This window comes from Salmo salar, chromosome 22 (genome assembly GCF_965601325.2).
Source record: "Salmo salar chromosome 22, fSalSal1, whole genome shotgun sequence".
NCBI lineage: Eukaryota > Metazoa > Chordata > Actinopteri > Salmoniformes > Salmonidae > Salmo > Salmo salar.
This window is the reverse complement of record NC_138312.1, coordinates 28,025,328-28,044,070: the sequence shown is the minus strand read 5'-3', so window position 1 is coordinate 28,044,070 and position 18,743 is coordinate 28,025,328. Positions and strand designations below refer to the sequence as shown.

At 45.3% G+C, this 18,743-nt stretch overlaps 2 protein-coding genes across 5 annotated transcripts in view; one reads left to right on the top strand and one right to left on the bottom strand.

The window, feature by feature from the left end:
• Positions 1–172: 172 nt before the first annotated feature.
• Positions 173–15,579, bottom strand: dnajc11b (DnaJ (Hsp40) homolog, subfamily C, member 11b). The gene is made up of 16 exons (XM_014166966.3): positions 15,467–15,579; positions 14,087–14,216; positions 13,851–13,924; positions 11,737–11,838; positions 11,449–11,577; positions 11,159–11,281; positions 10,976–11,049; positions 10,697–10,886; positions 9,258–9,343; positions 8,808–8,924; positions 8,395–8,550; positions 7,603–7,672; positions 4,559–4,616; positions 4,262–4,404; positions 3,969–4,098; positions 173–3,803 (listed from the first exon to the last, which is right to left on the bottom strand). Exons 1-16 carry the CDS (start codon positions 15,539–15,541, stop codon positions 3,778–3,780), a joined length of 1,683 nt encoding a protein of 560 aa, XP_014022441.1. The 5' UTR covers positions 15,542–15,579; the 3' UTR covers positions 173–3,777.
• A 1,405-nt stretch (positions 15,580–16,984) lies between these two features.
• camta1b (calmodulin binding transcription activator 1b) overlaps positions 16,985–18,743 on the top strand; it is a 128,895-nt gene continuing 127,136 nt past the window's right edge. For 3 of the 4 annotated variants that reach the window (XM_082967456.1, XM_082967454.1, XM_082967455.1), the window contains exon 1: positions 16,986–17,090. In XM_082967456.1, coding sequence (XP_082823582.1) covers positions 17,066–17,090 — 25 coding nt within the window. In that variant the 5' untranslated portion in view covers positions 16,986–17,065. Of the gene's footprint in view, positions 17,091–18,743 lie in introns of all 4 variants that reach the window. The other variant, XM_082967457.1, reaches the window with a different exon arrangement.

Genomic DNA, 18,743 nt, shown 5'->3' with positions numbered 1-18,743 from the left:
TTTACTTGACCACTATCCTGGGTGCGAGTCAGTTTCTGCTGTCTTACCAACTCCTTTTGGAATTGTCTTGTTTGGCTTGACAATAATGGAGTAGGCAAAAGCATGAACAGTTCTGGGACCATGCTCTGACATCACTAATGTAGTTTTTGTCTTTAAACAAATACGCAAGTCATTGGCTCATCTTTTTATTTATTGTAATATCTTTACATTACTACATAGTCCACTAGCTCCACACACATCGATTTTAGACAGTTTGGGTCATGGCCAGGGCAGGAATGTAACAGTGGAGAGTAGTCTCTCTGTTGACCTCAGGGTGGTGCCAGAGTGGCTGAAAGAACAGTGATGAGTGGGTGACTAGTGGCAGGGCCGACTAACATGGAGGCTAACGGCACGCGAAGGGGACATGATGAGCAAACATCCTTAATGGAGGCAGCAGTGTCTCAAATGGGGTGAATGTTTGCTTGTTCTTGCCTCATTCTGTAAAGGGTGTTTGAGTCAGTCAACCTCATTCACAAACGAGGTTCACAAAATCTTAACTGGTAAGAAGAGACAGACAAGTACAGTTACTAACAATCCGATAACCTGACTCCGCTCTAGGGCAAAACACCTGAGAGGGTAGGTCACTTTCTGCTGAAATACATGGTGTAGAATAGATCCTGTGTGCTGACTACACAGACCTGTACATGGGGTTTCAGCACCGTAGGATAGGGGACAGCATACAGTGGAAATGGAACAGAACTGTGTTGACAGAATTCCATTTTCCACCACTGAAAAAAAAAATGTTTTAACCTTTGCCTATACATTGACAAAAATGCATACAGTACATTTACTGATTTGAGTTCAACTATGTCACTCATCAATAGCCTATACAGTATATTGCCTTCACAGAGAGAGACAGAAAGGACCAACACTGTCAGTCAATAATTAGTCAATGTTAAGTCGAACAGTGTCTGTTTGGTCTATCTATAGTATTACAAACAGCTTTAAAAACAACATATAAACAAGACAACAGGGACAAACAATATTACCATGGAAACTAAAGGTATGGCACATAACAAAGGACTGATAAATAATTAGAATACTCTTCATCACCATCATCATTTTGATGATCTGATATGACCAGGTCCTAACAAATAAATGTATACATACAAGTACAATAGTCCCACTGCATCCCACTTGCATGTTGTTTCCATTGCCAGATGTACATACAGTTGCTTTAGTAGCAAACTAACTCTCACAGAGGCTTTCTCATAAATGTTATATAAATAATGTATATACACCATGATGTATACAGTGCACTTGGAAAGTATTCAGACTGCTTGACTTTTTCCACATTTGGTTACGTTACAGCCTTATTCTAAAACCGATTAAATATTTTTCCCCCCTCATCAATCTACACACAATAACCCATAATGACAAAGCAAAAACAGGTTTTCAGGCATTTTAGCACATTTCTAAGAATTTACATAAGTATTTAGACCCTTTACTAAGCTTTGGCAGCGATTATAGCCTAGAGTCTTCTCGGGTATGACGGTACAAGCTTGGCACGCCTGTATTTGGGGAGTTTCTCCCATTCTTCTCTGCAGATCTCAAGCGCTGTCAGGTTGGATGGGGAGCGTTGCTGCACAGCTATTTTCAGGTCTCTCCAGAGATGTTCAATTGGAGCCACTCCTCCGAAGCCACTCCTGCGTTGTCTTGGCTGTGTGCTTAGGGTTGTTGTCCTGTTGGAAGGTGAACCTTCCCCCCAGTCTGAGGTGCTGAGCGCTCTGGAGCAGGTTTTCATCAAGGATCTCTCTGTACTTTGCTCTGTTTGTCTTTGCCCCAATCCTTACTAGTCTCCCAGTCCCTGCCACTGAAAAACACCCCATGCTGTCACCACTATGCTTCACTGTAGGGATGGTGCCAGGTTTCCTCCAAACGTGATGCTTGGCATTCAGGCCAAATAGTTCAATCTTGGTTTCATCAGACCAGACAATCTTGTTTCTCATGATCTGAGAGACTTTAAGTGCCTTTTAGCAAACACCAAGCGGGCTGTCATGTGCCTTTTACTGAGGAGTGGCTTCCGCCTGGCCACTATCATAAAGGCCTGATTGGTGGAGTGCTGCAGAGATGGGGAACCTTCCAGAAGGACAACCATCTCCACAGAGGAACTCTAGAGCTCTGTCAGAGTGACCATCAGGTTTTTTGTAACCTCCCTGACCAAGGCCCTTCTCCCCCGATTGCTCAGTTTGGCCACGGGGCCAGCTCTAGGAAGAGTTTTGGTGGTTCCAAACTTCTTCCATTTAAGAATGATGAAGGCCACTGTGTTCTTGGGGACCTTCAATGCTGCAGAAATGTTTTGGTACCCTTCCTCAGATCTATGCCTCGACACAATCCTGTCTCGGAGCTCTACGGACAATTCCTTCAACCTCATGGCTTGGTTTTTGCTCTGACATGCACTGTCAACTGTGGGACCTTATATAGACAGGTGTGTGCCTTTCAAAATCATGTCCAATCAATTGGATTTACCACAGGTGGGCTCCAATCAAGTTGTAGAAACATCTCAAGCATGATCAATGGAAGCCCAATTTCGAGTCTCATAGCCAAGGGTCTGAATACTTATGTAAATAAGTATTGTTTTTTATTTTTAATACATTTGCAAACATTTCTAAAAACCTGTTTTCACTTTGTCATTATGGGGTATTGTGTGTAGATTGCTAAGGATCTTTATTTATTTAATACATTTTAGAAAAAGGCTGTAACGTAAAAACATTTGGAAAATACTGAATACTTTCTGAAAGCACTGTATATGAATGACATCATTGGACTTTCTCTCTACTCTTCACTGTTGCTCAGGCAGTGCTTCCCCAGCATCCATCTCAATCATATCAACTCAACCCAGCCTACCAGGGCTCCAATCACACATTGGCTACTGGGAGTGCCTTAAAAATAGACCAGTGTTAATATTCTCATAATTCTTTTCAACCCTTATGGGTGTGCCCTTATGTGTTATTAGAATGACTGGCACCCAGATAATTAGACCCTGCCCAACACAACATCAGCAGCAGACAAATCGCTTCCAAGGCATAATAATAATAATAATAATAATATGTCAATTATTAACAAAACAATATTTATTTTTGCCTTCAAGTGCAGTGCAGTGCGGTGTCAGTATAGTGGTACTGATGAACATGTTTTCATGCATAGTTCTGTTCTAACCATAACGCATGAGTTAGTAGTGTAAAACATGAGTACAACTAGTATAGTACAGTGGTATATTAGTTATACAATATTAACTGTAGCAGCCTTCACCGATATGTACACCGCGAGTCATATTGCACCTTTCTGGGGAGATGAGTGGAGAGAGGGAGATTTCATTACATTTTACACGCACACACACACAGTGGAAACTACAATGGCTAAAAGAGAGGAATCTAGTGGGTTTTGAGAGCGGAGAGAGAAGAGGAACTCATGTCTGAATTCATAAATGTGATGGGGAAAGAGAGAGAATTTCTATTCACTTTGTTTGTCTCTCGACCTCTGCTTGTCAATCCTTCTGTCAATGTCTGTCTGTCTGTCTGTCAATGTCTGTCTGTCAATGTCTGTCTGTCAATGTCTGTCTGTCTGTCTGTCTGTCTGTCTGTCTGTCTGTCTGTCTGTCTGTCTGTCTGTCTGTCTGTCTGTCTGTCTGTCTGTCTGTCTGTCTGTCTGTCTGTCTGTCTGTCTGTCTGTCTGTCTGTCTGTCTGTCTGTCTGTCTGTCTCCACTTGCCCCTTGTTGCTCCCATAACAGAGGGTTCCTACGCCTCAGCATCGATTCTGTGAGCTGAGAAATACAGGGAAGATTTAGCTTAGTGTCGTACTTTTGTAATTTATCTGCAATTTCAATGTAATGGAGTTGAGTGTTTTTTGTTGTAAACAGGTTATGATATGGTTGTGGTTACAGTAGAATTGTGGTTATACAGTGGTTGTGTTGTGGTTGTATACTTACACTGCTTGGGTATCCGTAGAGCCTCAGTGTCAGCTGAGAGGACTTGGTGCATCACCCCCCTGAACTGATACAGCAGCTTCAGACTCTTATCCTCTCCTACACACGGGTCATAGAAACCTGGCAACCCCGCCTAGATATATATAAGGGGGGGGGGGGGGGGGGCGCTGGTTACACACACACGGGTCATAGAAACCTGGCAACCCCGCCTAGATATATATAAGGAGGGGGGGGGGGGGGGGCGCTGGTTACACACACACAGGTCATATAAAAATTCCACCCACACACACCCTTACCTTTGATGCCTCAGTGAGTATGAGTTTGGAGTCCTTGACCAGACACTGCAGAGGGACAGTAACGTCTATAACCTGAGCTCTCTCTTGGCGCGCGCTGTTGTCTGTCACAAACTTTCCATACCACGCATTCAGGATGATCAGACCTGGAACAGGAGGAGGGACACACACACACACACACACACACACACAGCTGAGTCAGAATTATTGAAAAGACAACGCACAGAATAAACAGTGTTGAGTCAAGACATAGGTCAAGAGCGTTTGTGGGCGTGCATACGTGTGAGTGTGCTTACTCACCCATCTTAGACTCCTCTCCCTCGATGATTCTCCTCACAGACTCCTGCATCAGCAGAACCTGAGTCAGGGAGAAGAGAAGAAGAAAGAAAGAAAGAAAGAAAGAAAGAAAGAAAGAAAGAAAGAAAGAAAGAAAGAAAGAAAGAAAGAAAGAAAGAAAGAAAGAAAGAAAGAAAGAAAGAAAGAGGGGGTTGAACATACAATGATCATCAATGAGCATAAAGTAAATATGCTGTGTGTCTGTTGTCTACATACCACCACAGTCAGAGGCTGGCACTAAGACAGCATTGAATGAGCTGTATTCCTCCATTAGCAAACAAGAAAACGCTCACCCAGAGGCGGCGCTCCTAGTAGCCAGGACTTTAATGCAGGGAAACTTAAATTCGTTTTACCAAATTTCTATCAGCATGTTAAATATGTAACTACAGGATAAAAAACTCTGGACCACCTTTACTCCACACACAGAGACGCATACAAAGCTCTCCCTCGACCTCCATTTGGCAAATCTGACCATATTTCCATCCTCCTGATTCCTGCTTACAAGCAAAAATTAAAGCAGGAAGCACCAGTGACTAGATCAATAAGAAAGTGGTCAGATGAAGCAGATGCTAAGCTACAGGACTGTTTTACTAGCACAGACTGGAATATGTTCCGAGATTCCTCCAATGGCATTGAGGAGTACACAACATCAGTCACTGGCTTCATCAATAAGTGCATCGATGACGTCGTCACCACAGTGACCGTACATACATACCCCAACCAGAAGCCATAGATTACAGGCAACATCCGCACTGAGCTAAAGGCTCGAGCTGCCGCTTCAAGGAGCTGGACTCTAACCCGGAAGCTTATAAGAAATCCCACTATGCCCTCCGACGAACCATTAAACAGGCGAAGCGTCAATACAGGACTAAGATCGAATCGTACTACACCGGCTCTGACTGTGGCATGGCTTGCAAACCATTACAGACTGCAAAGGGAAGCACAGCCGAGAGCTACCCAGTGACACAAGCCAACCAGATGAACTAAACTACTTCTATGCTCGCTTCAAGGCAAATAACACTGAAACATGCATGAGAGCACCAGCTGTTCTGGAAGACTGTGCGATTACGCTCTCCGCAACCGATGTGAGTAAGTTCTTAAAACAAGTCAAAATTCACAAGGTCGCAGGGCAAGACGAATTACCAGGATGTGTACTGCGAGCATGCGCTGACCAACTGGCAAGTGTCTTCACTGACATTTTCAACCTCTCCCTGTCTGAGTCTGTAATACCAACATGTTTTAAGCAGACCACCATAGTGCCTGTGCCCAAAGACACTAAGGTAACCTGTTTAAATGACTACCGACCCGTAGCACTCACGTCTTTAGCCATGAAGTGCTTCGAAAGACTGGTCAAGGCTCACATCAACACGTTTATCCCAGAAACCCTAGACCCACTCCAATTTGCATACCGCCCCAACAGATCCACAGATGATGCAATCTCTATTGCACTCCACACTCCCCTTTCCTACCTGGACAAAAGGAACACCTATGTGAGAATGCTATTCATTGACTACAGCTCAGCGTTCAACACCATAGTGCCCTCAAAGCTCATCAATAAGATAAGGACCCTGGGACTAAACACCTCCCTCTGCAACTGGATCCTGGACTTCCTGACAGGCCGCCCCCAGGTGGTAAGGGTAGGTACCAACACATCTGCCACTCTGATCCTCAACACAGTGGCCAATCAGGGGTGCGTGCTCAGTCCCATCCTGTACTCCCTGTTCACTCATGACTGCACGGTCAGACACAACTCCAACACCATCATTAAGTTTGCTGAAAACACAACAGTGATAGGCCTGATCACAGACAACGACGAGACAGCCTATAGGGAGGAGGTCAGAGACCTGGCCGTGTGGTGCCAGGACAACAACCTCTCCCTCAAGGTGATCAAGACAAAGGAGATGATTGTGGACTACTGGAAAAAGAGGACCGAGCACGTCCCCATTCTCATCGACAGGGCTGCAGTGGAGCAGTTGAGAGACAAGTTCCTTGGTGTCCACATCACCAACAAACTAACATAGTCCAAGCACACCAAGACAGTCATGAAGAGGGCACGACAAAACCTATTCCCCCTCAGGAGACTGAGAATATTTGGCATGGGTCCTCAAATCCTCAAAAGGTTCTACAGTTGCACCAGAGAGCATCCTGACTGGTTGCATCACTGCCTGGTATGGCAACTGCTCGGCGTCCGACCGCAAGGCACTACAGAAGGTAGTGCGTACGGCCCAGTACATCACTGGGGCCAAGCTTCCTGCCATCCAGGACCTCTATACCAGGCGGTGTCAGAGAAGGCCCTAACAATTGTCAAGGACTACAGCCACCCTAGTCATAGACTGTTCTCTCTGCTACCGCACGGCAAGCGGTACCGGAGCGCCAAGTCTAGGTCAAAAAGGCTTCTTAACAGCTTCTACCCCCAAGCCATAAGACTCTTTAACAGTTAATCAAATGGCTACCCTGACTATTTGGGGTGGCAGGAAGCCTAGTGGTTAGAGCATTGGACTAGTAACCGAAAGGTTGCAAGATCGAATCCCTGAGCTGACAAGGTAAAAATCTGTCGTTCTGCCCCATAACAAGGCAGTTAACCCACTGTTCCTAGGCCGTCATTGAAAATAAGAATTTGTTCTTAACTGACTTGCCTAGTTAAATAAAGGTAAAAAATGTTTTTGTATTGCCCCCTCTTTTACGCCACTGTTACTCTCTGTTGTTATCATCTGCATAGTCACTTTAATAACTCTACCTATATTACCTCAACTAACCTGTGCCCCCGCACATTAATTCTGTAACGGTACCCCCCTGTATAAAGTCTCACTATTGTTATTTTACTGCTGCTCTTTAATTACTTGTTACTTTTTATTTATTATTCTTATCTGCATTTTTTTAAAACTGCATTGCTGGTTAGGGGCTCGTAAGTTAGCATTTCACTGTCAGGTCTACACCTGTTGTATTAGTCACATGCACCAAATACAATTTGATTTGATTTGTGTGTAGTATGTATGGGTGTTCCTCACGGCTGACTCAGCCTCTTGTTTCTTCTTGACCATGTCTACTTCTGAGCTCTTCCTCTGTAGCTCCAGATCTCTGTTGGACAGACAGGGACAGAAAGGGTCAAACAGGGACAGGCCGAGACATACCGGGACAGGCAGGGACAGACAATGACAGACAGGGACAGGACGAGACATACCGGGACAGGCAGGGACAGATAGGGACAGACAATGACAGACAGGGACAGGCAGACAGATGGGGACAAACAGGGACAGACAGAGACAGACAGAGACAGAAAGAGACAGACAGAGAAATACAGGAACAGACAAACAAGGACAGACAGGTACAGAGAGGGACAGACAGGGTGAGACAGAGACAGGTAGGGACAGACAGGGACAGGCAGAGACAGGCAGGGACAGACAGGGTGAGACAGAGAAAGGTAGGGACAGCCATGCAGACAGACAGTGAAAGACATGAAAAGACAGAGACAGACAGACAGACAGACAGACAGACAGACAGACAGACAGACAGACAGACAGACAGACAGACAGACAGACAGACAGACAGACAGACAGACAGACAGACAGACAGACAGACAGACAGACAGACAGACAGACAGACAGACAGACAGACAGACAGACAGACAGACAGAAGTGAGTGAGTGAGTGAGTGAGTGAGTGAGTGAGTGAGTGAGTGAGTGAGTGAGTGAGTGAGTGAGTGAGTGAGTGAGTGAGTGAGTGAGTGAGTGAGTGAGTGAGTGAGTGAGTGAGTGAGTGAGTGAGTGAGTGAGTGAGAGAGAGAGAGAGAGAGAAGCTCACTGTTGTTTCTGGGAGCATGTGTATGGTATAATGACCAGTCTGTGTATGGCCATGTAGACTAGTAGAGGCCCCACGGTGGCGTAGAACACTGCACTGGGCAGCAGCTGGTCTGTCAGGTGGACTGGGAATAGATAGGTCTGATTGGCACGAGCCAACCTAGGGAGAGAAGGAAACAAGTTACAGTACTTACTGTACTATGAAAAGTAATAATACTATCACCTGATTTTGGGGTAAACCTGAACCCCCTAAGCTAAATATATAGTAGCCAAGACACAGATGGACATACCACTCATGCACACACACATGCATGCACAAACGCACGCACACACACAGTGTATTATACACTGTACTAAACTGTATTACACGTTGCACATACAAACTGTATTACACAGACTGTATTTGTGTTGTAGTACCTGATTTTGAGGGTGACTCCCTGTGGCACTCCGACACTGACAGTAGCAGCTAGGACACTGTGCCGACTGATCTTCCTCTCTGCTCCATACTCCACCACTGTACCAAACCAACCAGTCCTGACACACACCACAACACCAATAAGGGCCAGACTCCCACCTTACCTACTCACATGTAGTTTCATGTTTTATTAGTACGGGATATACATGGTATACATCATCCAACCAAATGCTTACTTCCAGGTTCCTTCTCCACAATGCAACAACAATAAGAAATAATAAAAGATAAGAATATGAACAGAAAGTAAATGGCTCAGTAGAATAGAATAACCATTTTAGCATAAGTATAATACAGGAAGGCACAATTTATAGTCCAATATTTACATATTTTGTGGAAGGGGGGGATTGGGTGGCAGTGTATAAACTGAGTAGTATAATAGGGTGTGTACGTACTTGATCGATCCCTTGACCTTGGTCTGGTCCTCATCCTGGAACTTGTACTGGTAACTCATCATCAGATAGGAGTGAGGGACACCCAGCTAGAGGGGGAGAGGAAACAAGGTGAGGAGTGAGGGACACCCAGCTAGAGGGGGAGAGGAAACAAGGTGAGGAGTGAGGGACACCCAGCTAGAGGGGAAGAGGAAACAAGGTGAGGAGTGAGGGACACCCAGTTAAAGGGGGAGAGGAAACAAGGTGAGGAGTGAGGGACACCCAGCTAGAGGGGGAGAGGAAACAAGGTGAGGAGTGAGGGACACCCAGCTAGAGGGGGAGAGGAAACAAGGTGAGGAGTGAGGGACACCCAGCTAGAGGGGGAGAGGAAACAAGGGGGAGAGGAAATAAGGTGAGGAGTGAGGGACAACCAGCTAGAGGGGGAGAGGAAACAAGGTGAGGAGTGAGGGACACCCAGCTAGAGGGGGAGAGGAAACAAGGTGAGGAGTGAGGGACACCCAGCTAGAGGGGGAGAGGAAACAAGGTGAGGAGTGAGGGACACCCAGTTAAAGGGGGAGAGGAAACAAGGTGAGGAGTGAGGGACACCCAGCTAGAGGGGGAGAGGAAACAAGGTGAGGAGTGAGGGACACCCAGCTAGAGGGGGAGAGGAAACAAGGTGAGGAGTGAGGGACACCCAGTTAAAGGGGGAGAGGAAACAAGGTGAGGAGTGAGGGACACCCAGCTAGAGGGGGAGAGGAAACAAGGTGAGGAGTGAGGGACACCCAGCTAGAGGGGGAGAGGAAACAAGGTGAGGAGTGAGGGACACCCAGCTAGAGGGGGAGAGGAAACAAGGGGGAGAGGAAATAAGGTGAGGAGTGAGGGACAACCAGCTAGAGGGGGAGAGGAAACAAGGTGAGGAGTGAGGGACACCCAGTTAAAGGGGGAGAGGAAACAAGGTGAGGAGTGAGGGACACCCAGCTAGAGGGGGAGAGGAAACAAGGTGAGGAGTGAGGGACACCCAGCTAGAGGGGGAGAGGAAACAAGGTGAGGAGTGAGGGACACCCAGCTAGAGGGGGAGAGGAAACAAGGTGAGGAGTGAGGGACACCCAGCTAGAGGGGGAGAGGAAACAAGGTGAGGAGTGATGGACACCCAGCTAAAGGGGGAGAGGAAACAAGGTGAGGAGTGAGGGACACCCAGCTAGAGGGGGAGAGGAAACAAGGTGAGGAGTGATGGACACCCAGCTAAAGGGGGAGAGGAAACAAGGTGAGGAGTGATGGACACCCAGCTAAAGGGGAAGAGGAAACAAGGGGGAGAGGAAATAAGGTGAGGAGTGAGGGCACAGAAGAACATGGTTGGTCATCCTACCAGCCCTAAAACCCACTTCAACATATTCCCAATTGCACAGGTGTGTGTCTGTGTGTGTGTGTATGCGTGCGTGCGTGCGTGTGTGTGTGTAGTGTACCTGCAGTGCCAGGGTGAAGTGGCTGGTCTTGGTGTCTCGGACCACACTAGTGGTCATAGAGCTGTGCGGTCCCCATCGCCACTGCAGGTAACCCATCGTGTTCTGGTCTAGGTGACGAGCTGTCATTAAAGAACAGCTGGGACGCACGCCACGGGGAGAGAACTGCATACCACACTGAGCCGTCAGGAAACTAACAAAACAGAGAGAGGGCGATGACTAGCATTACAATTGTTGTAGTGTAAAGAGGGCCATATCCTCTCCCCTCGATTGGCCACTCACCATCGTGGAGTCAGGTTACGGAACACCTTCATCCCAAACAGAGGTCCCAGTATGTCCCCTGCACCAAACTCCAACTACACACACACAGAGAGAAAATCACAAGCAGACAGAGAGTGAAACACAGGCACGTCAGTCAATATCCTTCCTGTGTTCTCTCAGAAACAAGGGAGATATAATGTGTACCTCTCCCCAGCCCTTGGCAGATGTGACACGGCGGACAGTCATGTTGATGTTGCCTCCTCCGTTGCCGTTGTGTGTGGAGAGAGAGCCAGACAGCATTGCAGTGTCAGAGTTAGTCAACGGAGCCTACACACACGCCCACATACACAGGTAAACACATGGGAAACACATAAGCATAACACACGTTAATGTATCACAATGGACCTTTTTAGCTAGTGTGTGTGTGTGTGTCTGTGTATGTGTGTGACCAACAAGGAATCGGACCACGTGTACGGGTGTGTGTGTGTGTGTACCTCTATAGACTGGGAGATGTGCATTCTGTTGATCTCGATGTGAGGGAATCCTCCTCCAGGCATCTCCTCAAAGTCCTCATCATAGCGATCAAACAGGTCTGTGGCATCTACTCCCACGCTAATGGTACCCTGATCACACAGAGACATGAGAACACAAACACGGCGTTCTGATACTACCCTTCACACGGAGAAAGTCTGTAGATATCACCCTGTAGATATCACCCTGTAGATATCACCCTGCCGTGGATATGTCTGTAAGAGGCTCAGGGAAGAAGCGTGTGTATGTACCTTGGGGTTGGTCCGTTGCTGCAGCCTCCTCTCCTCTCTCTCTCGCTGCAGCCGCTCGTACTCCTCACGGATCTCTACTGGGGTCCTCTTCCTCTCCACAATCTCCACACACATGAACACACGCACCTCAGTTATCACCTCAGTTACTATTGTGTCATTACTACTTCAAATGTGGCGCCGGACATTTGACGGACAGCATTTTAGTTTAGCGGACATTTTGACCCATATGCATTGGGTGCGTAACCTGATTATGGCGTCCATCCCCGGTGCTCAGAATGACAGAGATCACATTTAGATTATGGTAATTCCTCTTAACAGAACATGCAACTCAGAGGATGCAATGGTGTGTGTCCTTCTTCCCGAATTCTGATGCGCACTTTGAAGATGTTAGAATAACTGTCCACATTTACTTTTCCTCAGCTAACAAGATGAAAGGAAAAAGGAACCGCAAAATCACTTGCCTATGTCAATCTACTATCCCCCTTAGTAGAAAAGTTGACCTATTCTATTGGTCAGCTTGTTGTTCTGTGCGAGAAATAAATAGCCTATTCCCAACAGACTCTGGGACAGTTGTGGAATGACATATCCCACATTTATACAACCAGTACATCAAAATAACTTCAAAAAGCATTGAGGCTGATGCAACGTTTATCTTAAAATGTTGATCAAGTATTATTTCTTCACATTATAGTTTTGCAGCAATGCGTACACAGCAGTAGGCTACTTCCAAATGTTCGTTCCATAATGCAATTAACGGGAAAACACTGTTGTCAAAAGCGCACTGCACATGCGAGCGATTTCATGTTACAGAGATGAAAAGATCCGTTAGAAATGTAGAAAGATGGGAGATCTAAAGATGCAACAACTAGCATGGATTGCTAATATGACTAAGACTGTGCCTTTGGCTACTAGAGAATGAAAGAAAAATGTATTTGAAAACCAATAAAAACATGAGAGAAATAGGCTACTTGTTTCAATGGTATATGGAAGTCTTTATAAAATAACTGCCACACAATTAAGTATATGTTTTCAAAATGCATACTGCCTCCAGCTCACATTGCAAAGTGGTGTGTGACACGCTGAAGCCTGCCTGCCGTTGCCTAAACACTTGAAAGGTGAATGGGAAGTGCACTTGAATTACCAGTTGAGAATGAAAAATAGCTCTTTTTAATTGTGTCCATCAAAACTGTTTACCACGCGATTGAATTTAGAATTGTTGAACAATGTTTGGGCTTATAAAAGCACATGTTTCACTCAGGAGCTGTAGCAGCAGCTCTCGCACTGTCTGACAGATTTTCCGCTCAAACTAGGCTCTGTATCTGTGCACTGTACACACGTGATAAATAAGAATCATAACGACTATTGAAAATACACACGCAAAATTTGATTCCACTTAATTATGTAAATTAACCTATGGACCGATAAGCATGGCCGTTCAAATGTATTTACACCGACTGGTATTCACATCAATTAATAGGCTAAAAAGCATTATTTTGCAATGGGATTTTTTTTATTCTCCCGGACAATTGCCAATTGTATTTATCAACTTTTCTTTTTTTTGGGGGGGGGGGGGACAAAAGCCGGCTTCTTTTTATAAGAAACATTAATGTATTGAAAATCCCAAATTGGTTGCGTAGTCAACTTACACTCAGCTCTGACATACACACTTACCCCACCAAACATGCCACCAGGGGTCTTTTCACAGTCCCCAAATGCAGAACAAATTGAAGAAAGCATACAGTATTATATAAGCCATTATTGCGTGGAACTCCATTCTATCTCATATTGCTCAAATGAACAGCAAACCTAGTTCCAAAAAACAGATAAAGAAACCCCTCACGGCACAACACCTCTCCCCTATTTGACTTAGATTGTTTGTATATATGTATTGATATGTAGACTATGTGTGCCTTCTTTAAAATTGATGTAGTTCTGTCCTTGAGCAGTTCTTATCTATTAATGTTCTGTATTATGTCATGTTTCATGTCCTGTGTTGGACCCCAGGAGGAGTAGCTGCTGCTTTCGCAACAGCTAATGGGGATCCTAATAAAATACCAAAATACAAAATATTACCAGCTAACAGAAACCCTGACACACACATATGTTGAACATACCTCCCAGCCCTCCACCTCCAGGCCTTTCTTCCCAAAGATGTCATAGATGGCCCTGGACTGAGGATCACTCAAAACTGGACAGAGACAATAGAGTGAAAGAGAGAGAGAGAGAGAGAGAGAGAGAGAGAGAGAGAGAGAGAGAGAGAGAGAGAGGGTTTATACTCTCATTTAACAGTCCATTTAAACGACAAGCAGCTTGTCAAGAAGAATCAGTGACAAGGAAACGCACTGCTTACCCTCATAGGCCTGGTGCACCTGGTTAAATAGCTGCTCTGCCTGACTCTTCAGCTCTGGGTCTCTGTGCTTGTCTGGGTGGTAGAGCATACACAACCTCCTATAGGAGGCCTTCAGCTCATCCTGAGTGGCCTAGGGAGAAGGGGGATGGAGGGGGGACAGAGAGAGAAAGATTACAATATAGATTTCTGCAGACATAGCCTAATACATGCATACTCCAACCACCCAAGCCATAGACTATTTACTCTGCTGCCGCATGGCAAGAGGTACCGGTGCATCAAGTCTGACACCAATAGGCTCTTGAACAGCTTTTATTGCCAAGCAATATGACTGATAAATAGCTAACAAAATAGCAACATGGACTATTGGAGTTTACCTTGTATCTTTACTGACCTTTAATTTCAATCTTTGCACTGTCTCAATGCACACACTGTCATTCCAAAACACTCACTCCATAATTTGTTCACTCACACATAATATGCACATACATTTATACTGACTCTACACACCCACTCACATACAAGCTGCTGCTAATCTGTTTATCTTATATCCTGTGTCCTGGTCCCCTTACCCCTATACATATCTACCTCCATCACCCCAGTATCCCTGTCCCCTTACCCCTATACATATCTACCTCCATCACCCCAGTATCCCTGTCCCCTTACCCCTATACATATCTACCTCCATCACCCCAGTATCCCTGCACATGTAAATATGGTATTGGATCAGATTTTTTAAATATTTCCTGTATATAGTATGCTTACTTACTTACTTTAATGTGTATTTCATATTTCCTATTCTTATTTCTCATGTGTTTTTTATAGTAATACATTGTTATTGATTATTGCAATGTTGGGTTTTGAGTTCGCAAGAAAGGCATTTCACTACATGTGACATTAAAACTATATAAAGAAAATAAACTACAGGTTATTTATCTGTGTACCAGGGGACATACACACCTCTGAAGAACCATGTAACACCAGCAGTGACAAATGAGTAAACGAGAGCCAATGCCTGTTGGCCCTGTTTACACTGTCTAGCTAAATGCCGTCGCGTTAATCGCAATGGAAATCTGGGCTCCTAACAGTGAGTGTCACATCTTATCAATTCAGCGAACAAAACAGTTAACTAATAATATTATTCGACTACTGCCTTTGTTGTTGTCGTCTCAAGAAACAATATTGACAGGTAGCTACGTCTGACAGCTATGTCTGTCTTGCAGCATCCCTCGAGTTGATGTGATGGGGTGATGGACCGACCGGGCGAATGTCATCAGCTGTCTCGCCGAACGCGATGCCCAATCGAATCCGTGTTGAACATTACCGATACAGTGGGATAAAATGTTTAAACGAGCACATTATGTAAATACACAAACACCTTACCTCTTTCCTGACGTTGAGAAGAGAATAATAGTCTTGGTTATCCAGCTCTAATTCATCGTCTAAGGCCGCCGCCATCTTTGCGCTGGTTCAGCCCCGCCTCCTTCCCCTCCCATACCAGTGTTCTGTGTGCTCATTGGTCTGTGAGTGTCTGCACTAGCGCCGCTGTGTGGCCAGGCGGGCTGCAGACATCCTGTCATTGAAAACAGCATATCAAGGTGAAAGTGTGTGCTGTCCATGGTCCTGAAACTTCAAACGTAGCCTATGTTGTGATAGAAAGGGACTGCCAGGGCAGGGCTTGCGTCTACTATGCGACAAAAAGCACTACATCAAATGCCATAAACCCTTTGACAGAGGCATTTACATAGAAAGAGCACACAACAGCTCTACCTAGATAGGGTTACTTAAGCTTTTAGTTTGAGCCAGGCTTCTTCCTGTTCCTTCCGTGATTTGCATTTAGTGGTTGCCTTGTGGGAATGTTTTATATTTCTAATTTTCCTTTATGATTCTATGACACACCTTTACGCAACGTTTAAAGGTCGCGTTGCCGCACTGTGTTTGATGGCAGTGAGTGCTGCAGGGCATGGGTGATCATTACCAGTAACGGCTGCTGTTAATGATGACAGTTTAGGCCTAGCAATTCAGCTTTGGCCCCTGGCGTGGAAATATTTAAACCAATTACCCTTGTAGGCTTACATGAACCAAAACAATGATGTATGTTCATTAATCTGTTTTTTAATTGAACAGGTTATTTATTCATGAATTGGCTCCTGATTGCTTGATAGGTCATAGGCTAATACAACTATCTCACAGAAAGACCTGAGAGAGATGCAAGGTTAAAGACCGATTAGGTCCTTGTTATCGACCTGGGCTTAGAATTAGAATGAAGCAATCATGTGTCTCTGTAAATAATGAAAATGTATTAATTGGATTTCACTTTATTTCCTGAATAGAATCAGTTTTAGTGAAATAGGCCTAGACTAGCCTGGTTGCCTTCTCTGTTCATCTATTTTCCAAATGACAGGAGAGACAAGGCGTGGAATGTTATCTAAAAATACTGGTATCCAGACTAGGCCTAGACCACTAAAAAGGAAGAAACTGCGTGTTGTTTACAAAAATACTTATGTTTGAGTTGGCCTCGTAAGTCATTGTGAACCCATTTACAACAACGACCTGCAATCATAGTCAGTAGGCTATCAGAGAGCTTTGGCAGATGTGTACTGATGGCGGAATTTGGTTGTGTCTCCTCACATCGCCTCTGTGGCTGAGAGACAGAGAGAGAGAGAGAGAGAGAGAGAGAGAGAGAGAGAGAGAGAGAGAGAAAGAGAGAGAGAGAGATTGGGCGGAGACAAAGTTAGCTAGATACAAAACTGGAATGATGGACTCACACAGAGCAATATGGATTCTGCGAGTTCACGAGGCATCACCGAGGAGCCCCGCTGTCAATCATCACGCCTCTAACCAATAGAGTAGCTGTGTTGAGCGGGCTCGCCCATTGCGCCCCGCCCCCCTCCTTGAGTTGTCCTCGCCGTGCACGCGCGTGGTCCCCCCCAGGTCGCGAGGAGGAGGAGGAGGAGGAGGGATGAGGCGCGCGGAGGGGAAATGGCTGCCGAAAACAAGCCGGAAGGTAAGAGAGAAATAAGGTGATGATTCTGTGGTTGTTGTTGACCTCGAAAAAAGGGAGAGCGAGATAAGACGTTGGGTTCAGGTAAGGGGATGGAAGAATAGAGAGATGGAGGAGGTTTCCCCTTTTCCATCTCTCGCTCTCTCCCAGTTCTGTCCTGTCCTGAAAACACGGACACTGAAGCGATGCTGAGATAGGCTACAGGCAGCCACAGACTTCAGCTCGATGACAAACGGTTACCGAGAGCAGGTTTGAAAATATGGGGATATAATGCAAACGAGTGTGTTTGTTTAGATACAGTACGTGAGAATGTTGTTTTCTTCGTTGCTTTGCGTGTCAGCGTCTCCCCTGGGTAGCAGGTTTACGCGGCTGAGCGTAACAGGATCTGAGTGGTTGTGAGAGCTTCACGCTGGAGGAATTCAGATGCTTTCTCAGCTCAGGCATCCCCCCCACACACACACACGCTGGTAAAGCACGAAATCGTCCGTGTATCATCTGTAGTGCGATTCCTCCTCACGCACGCAACCCCGCAGTCTGTGCGGTCAGCCACAATGTGATGTTGTTTTTTACACGCTGTAGACGATGGAGAGTTGATTGATGATGATTCTACGCGGAACATACTGCAAGGCGGTCTGAAGAGCGTGTGCTATATGCCATGCCAGTATTATAAGAAAACAGTACATTGATTCCAAATAATTGAAAAACACACTCACCTAAATCCAATGACATGGTGCCATTTTTTTCTTCACGTTGAATTCAGGACAGTTGATAACTCAACCAAATGTAAATCAAAACTAGACTTTGAACTGACTGACATCTGTGACCAGTGGGCCAAGTCTTTCTGTTCTGTTGAGGAATTCCCTGAAGGTAGACTTCACTCCCTGGTGTGAATGAGATACACAACAGAGGGTACTTTGTGGTCAACATCTTTCTTGCTACTATTCATAGTTAGTGTGTCACGAAAGAAAGATAAGCATTGTGTGTTTGTGTTTGTGCATGCAGCATACTTGCATACTTGTGTGTGGGTGGGAGCAATGTGTGCCAATAAAGCGATTTTTGATCTAGCTACAGCGTCATTGTATATCCTGGGCAGGAACACCTGCTCTTACCATGACATAGACTGACCAGGTAAATCCAGATAAAAGCTATGATCCCTTATTGATGTCGCTTGTTAAGTCCACATTAATCACTGTAGATGAGGGGGAGAAGACAGGTTAAATAAGGATATTTAACCCTTTAGACAATTGAGACATGGATTGTGTATATTTGCCATTCAGAGGGTGAATGGGCAAGACACAAAATGGAAGTGCCTATGAACGGGGTATGGTAGTAGGTGCCAGGTGCACTGGTTTGTGTCAAGAGCTGCAATGCTGCTGGGGTTTTCACACTCAACAGTTTCCTGTGTGTATCAAGAATGGGGGCAAAAGGGGGGGGGCAACTCAATATTAGGAAGGTGTTCCTAACGTTTGGTATACTCAGTGTCTTTTGTTGGTCATAGTATCTGTATCTCAACCTGCACTGTAAGCTGTGATCTTCAGTGCCACTCAACTCCCCCTCGTTACTGATGCCTGGAGGAATAGATCCAAGTCCATTTGAATTAGAGAACAAAATCATTTGCATGTTTGAACATGTCATATCCTTTACATTGATGTTATT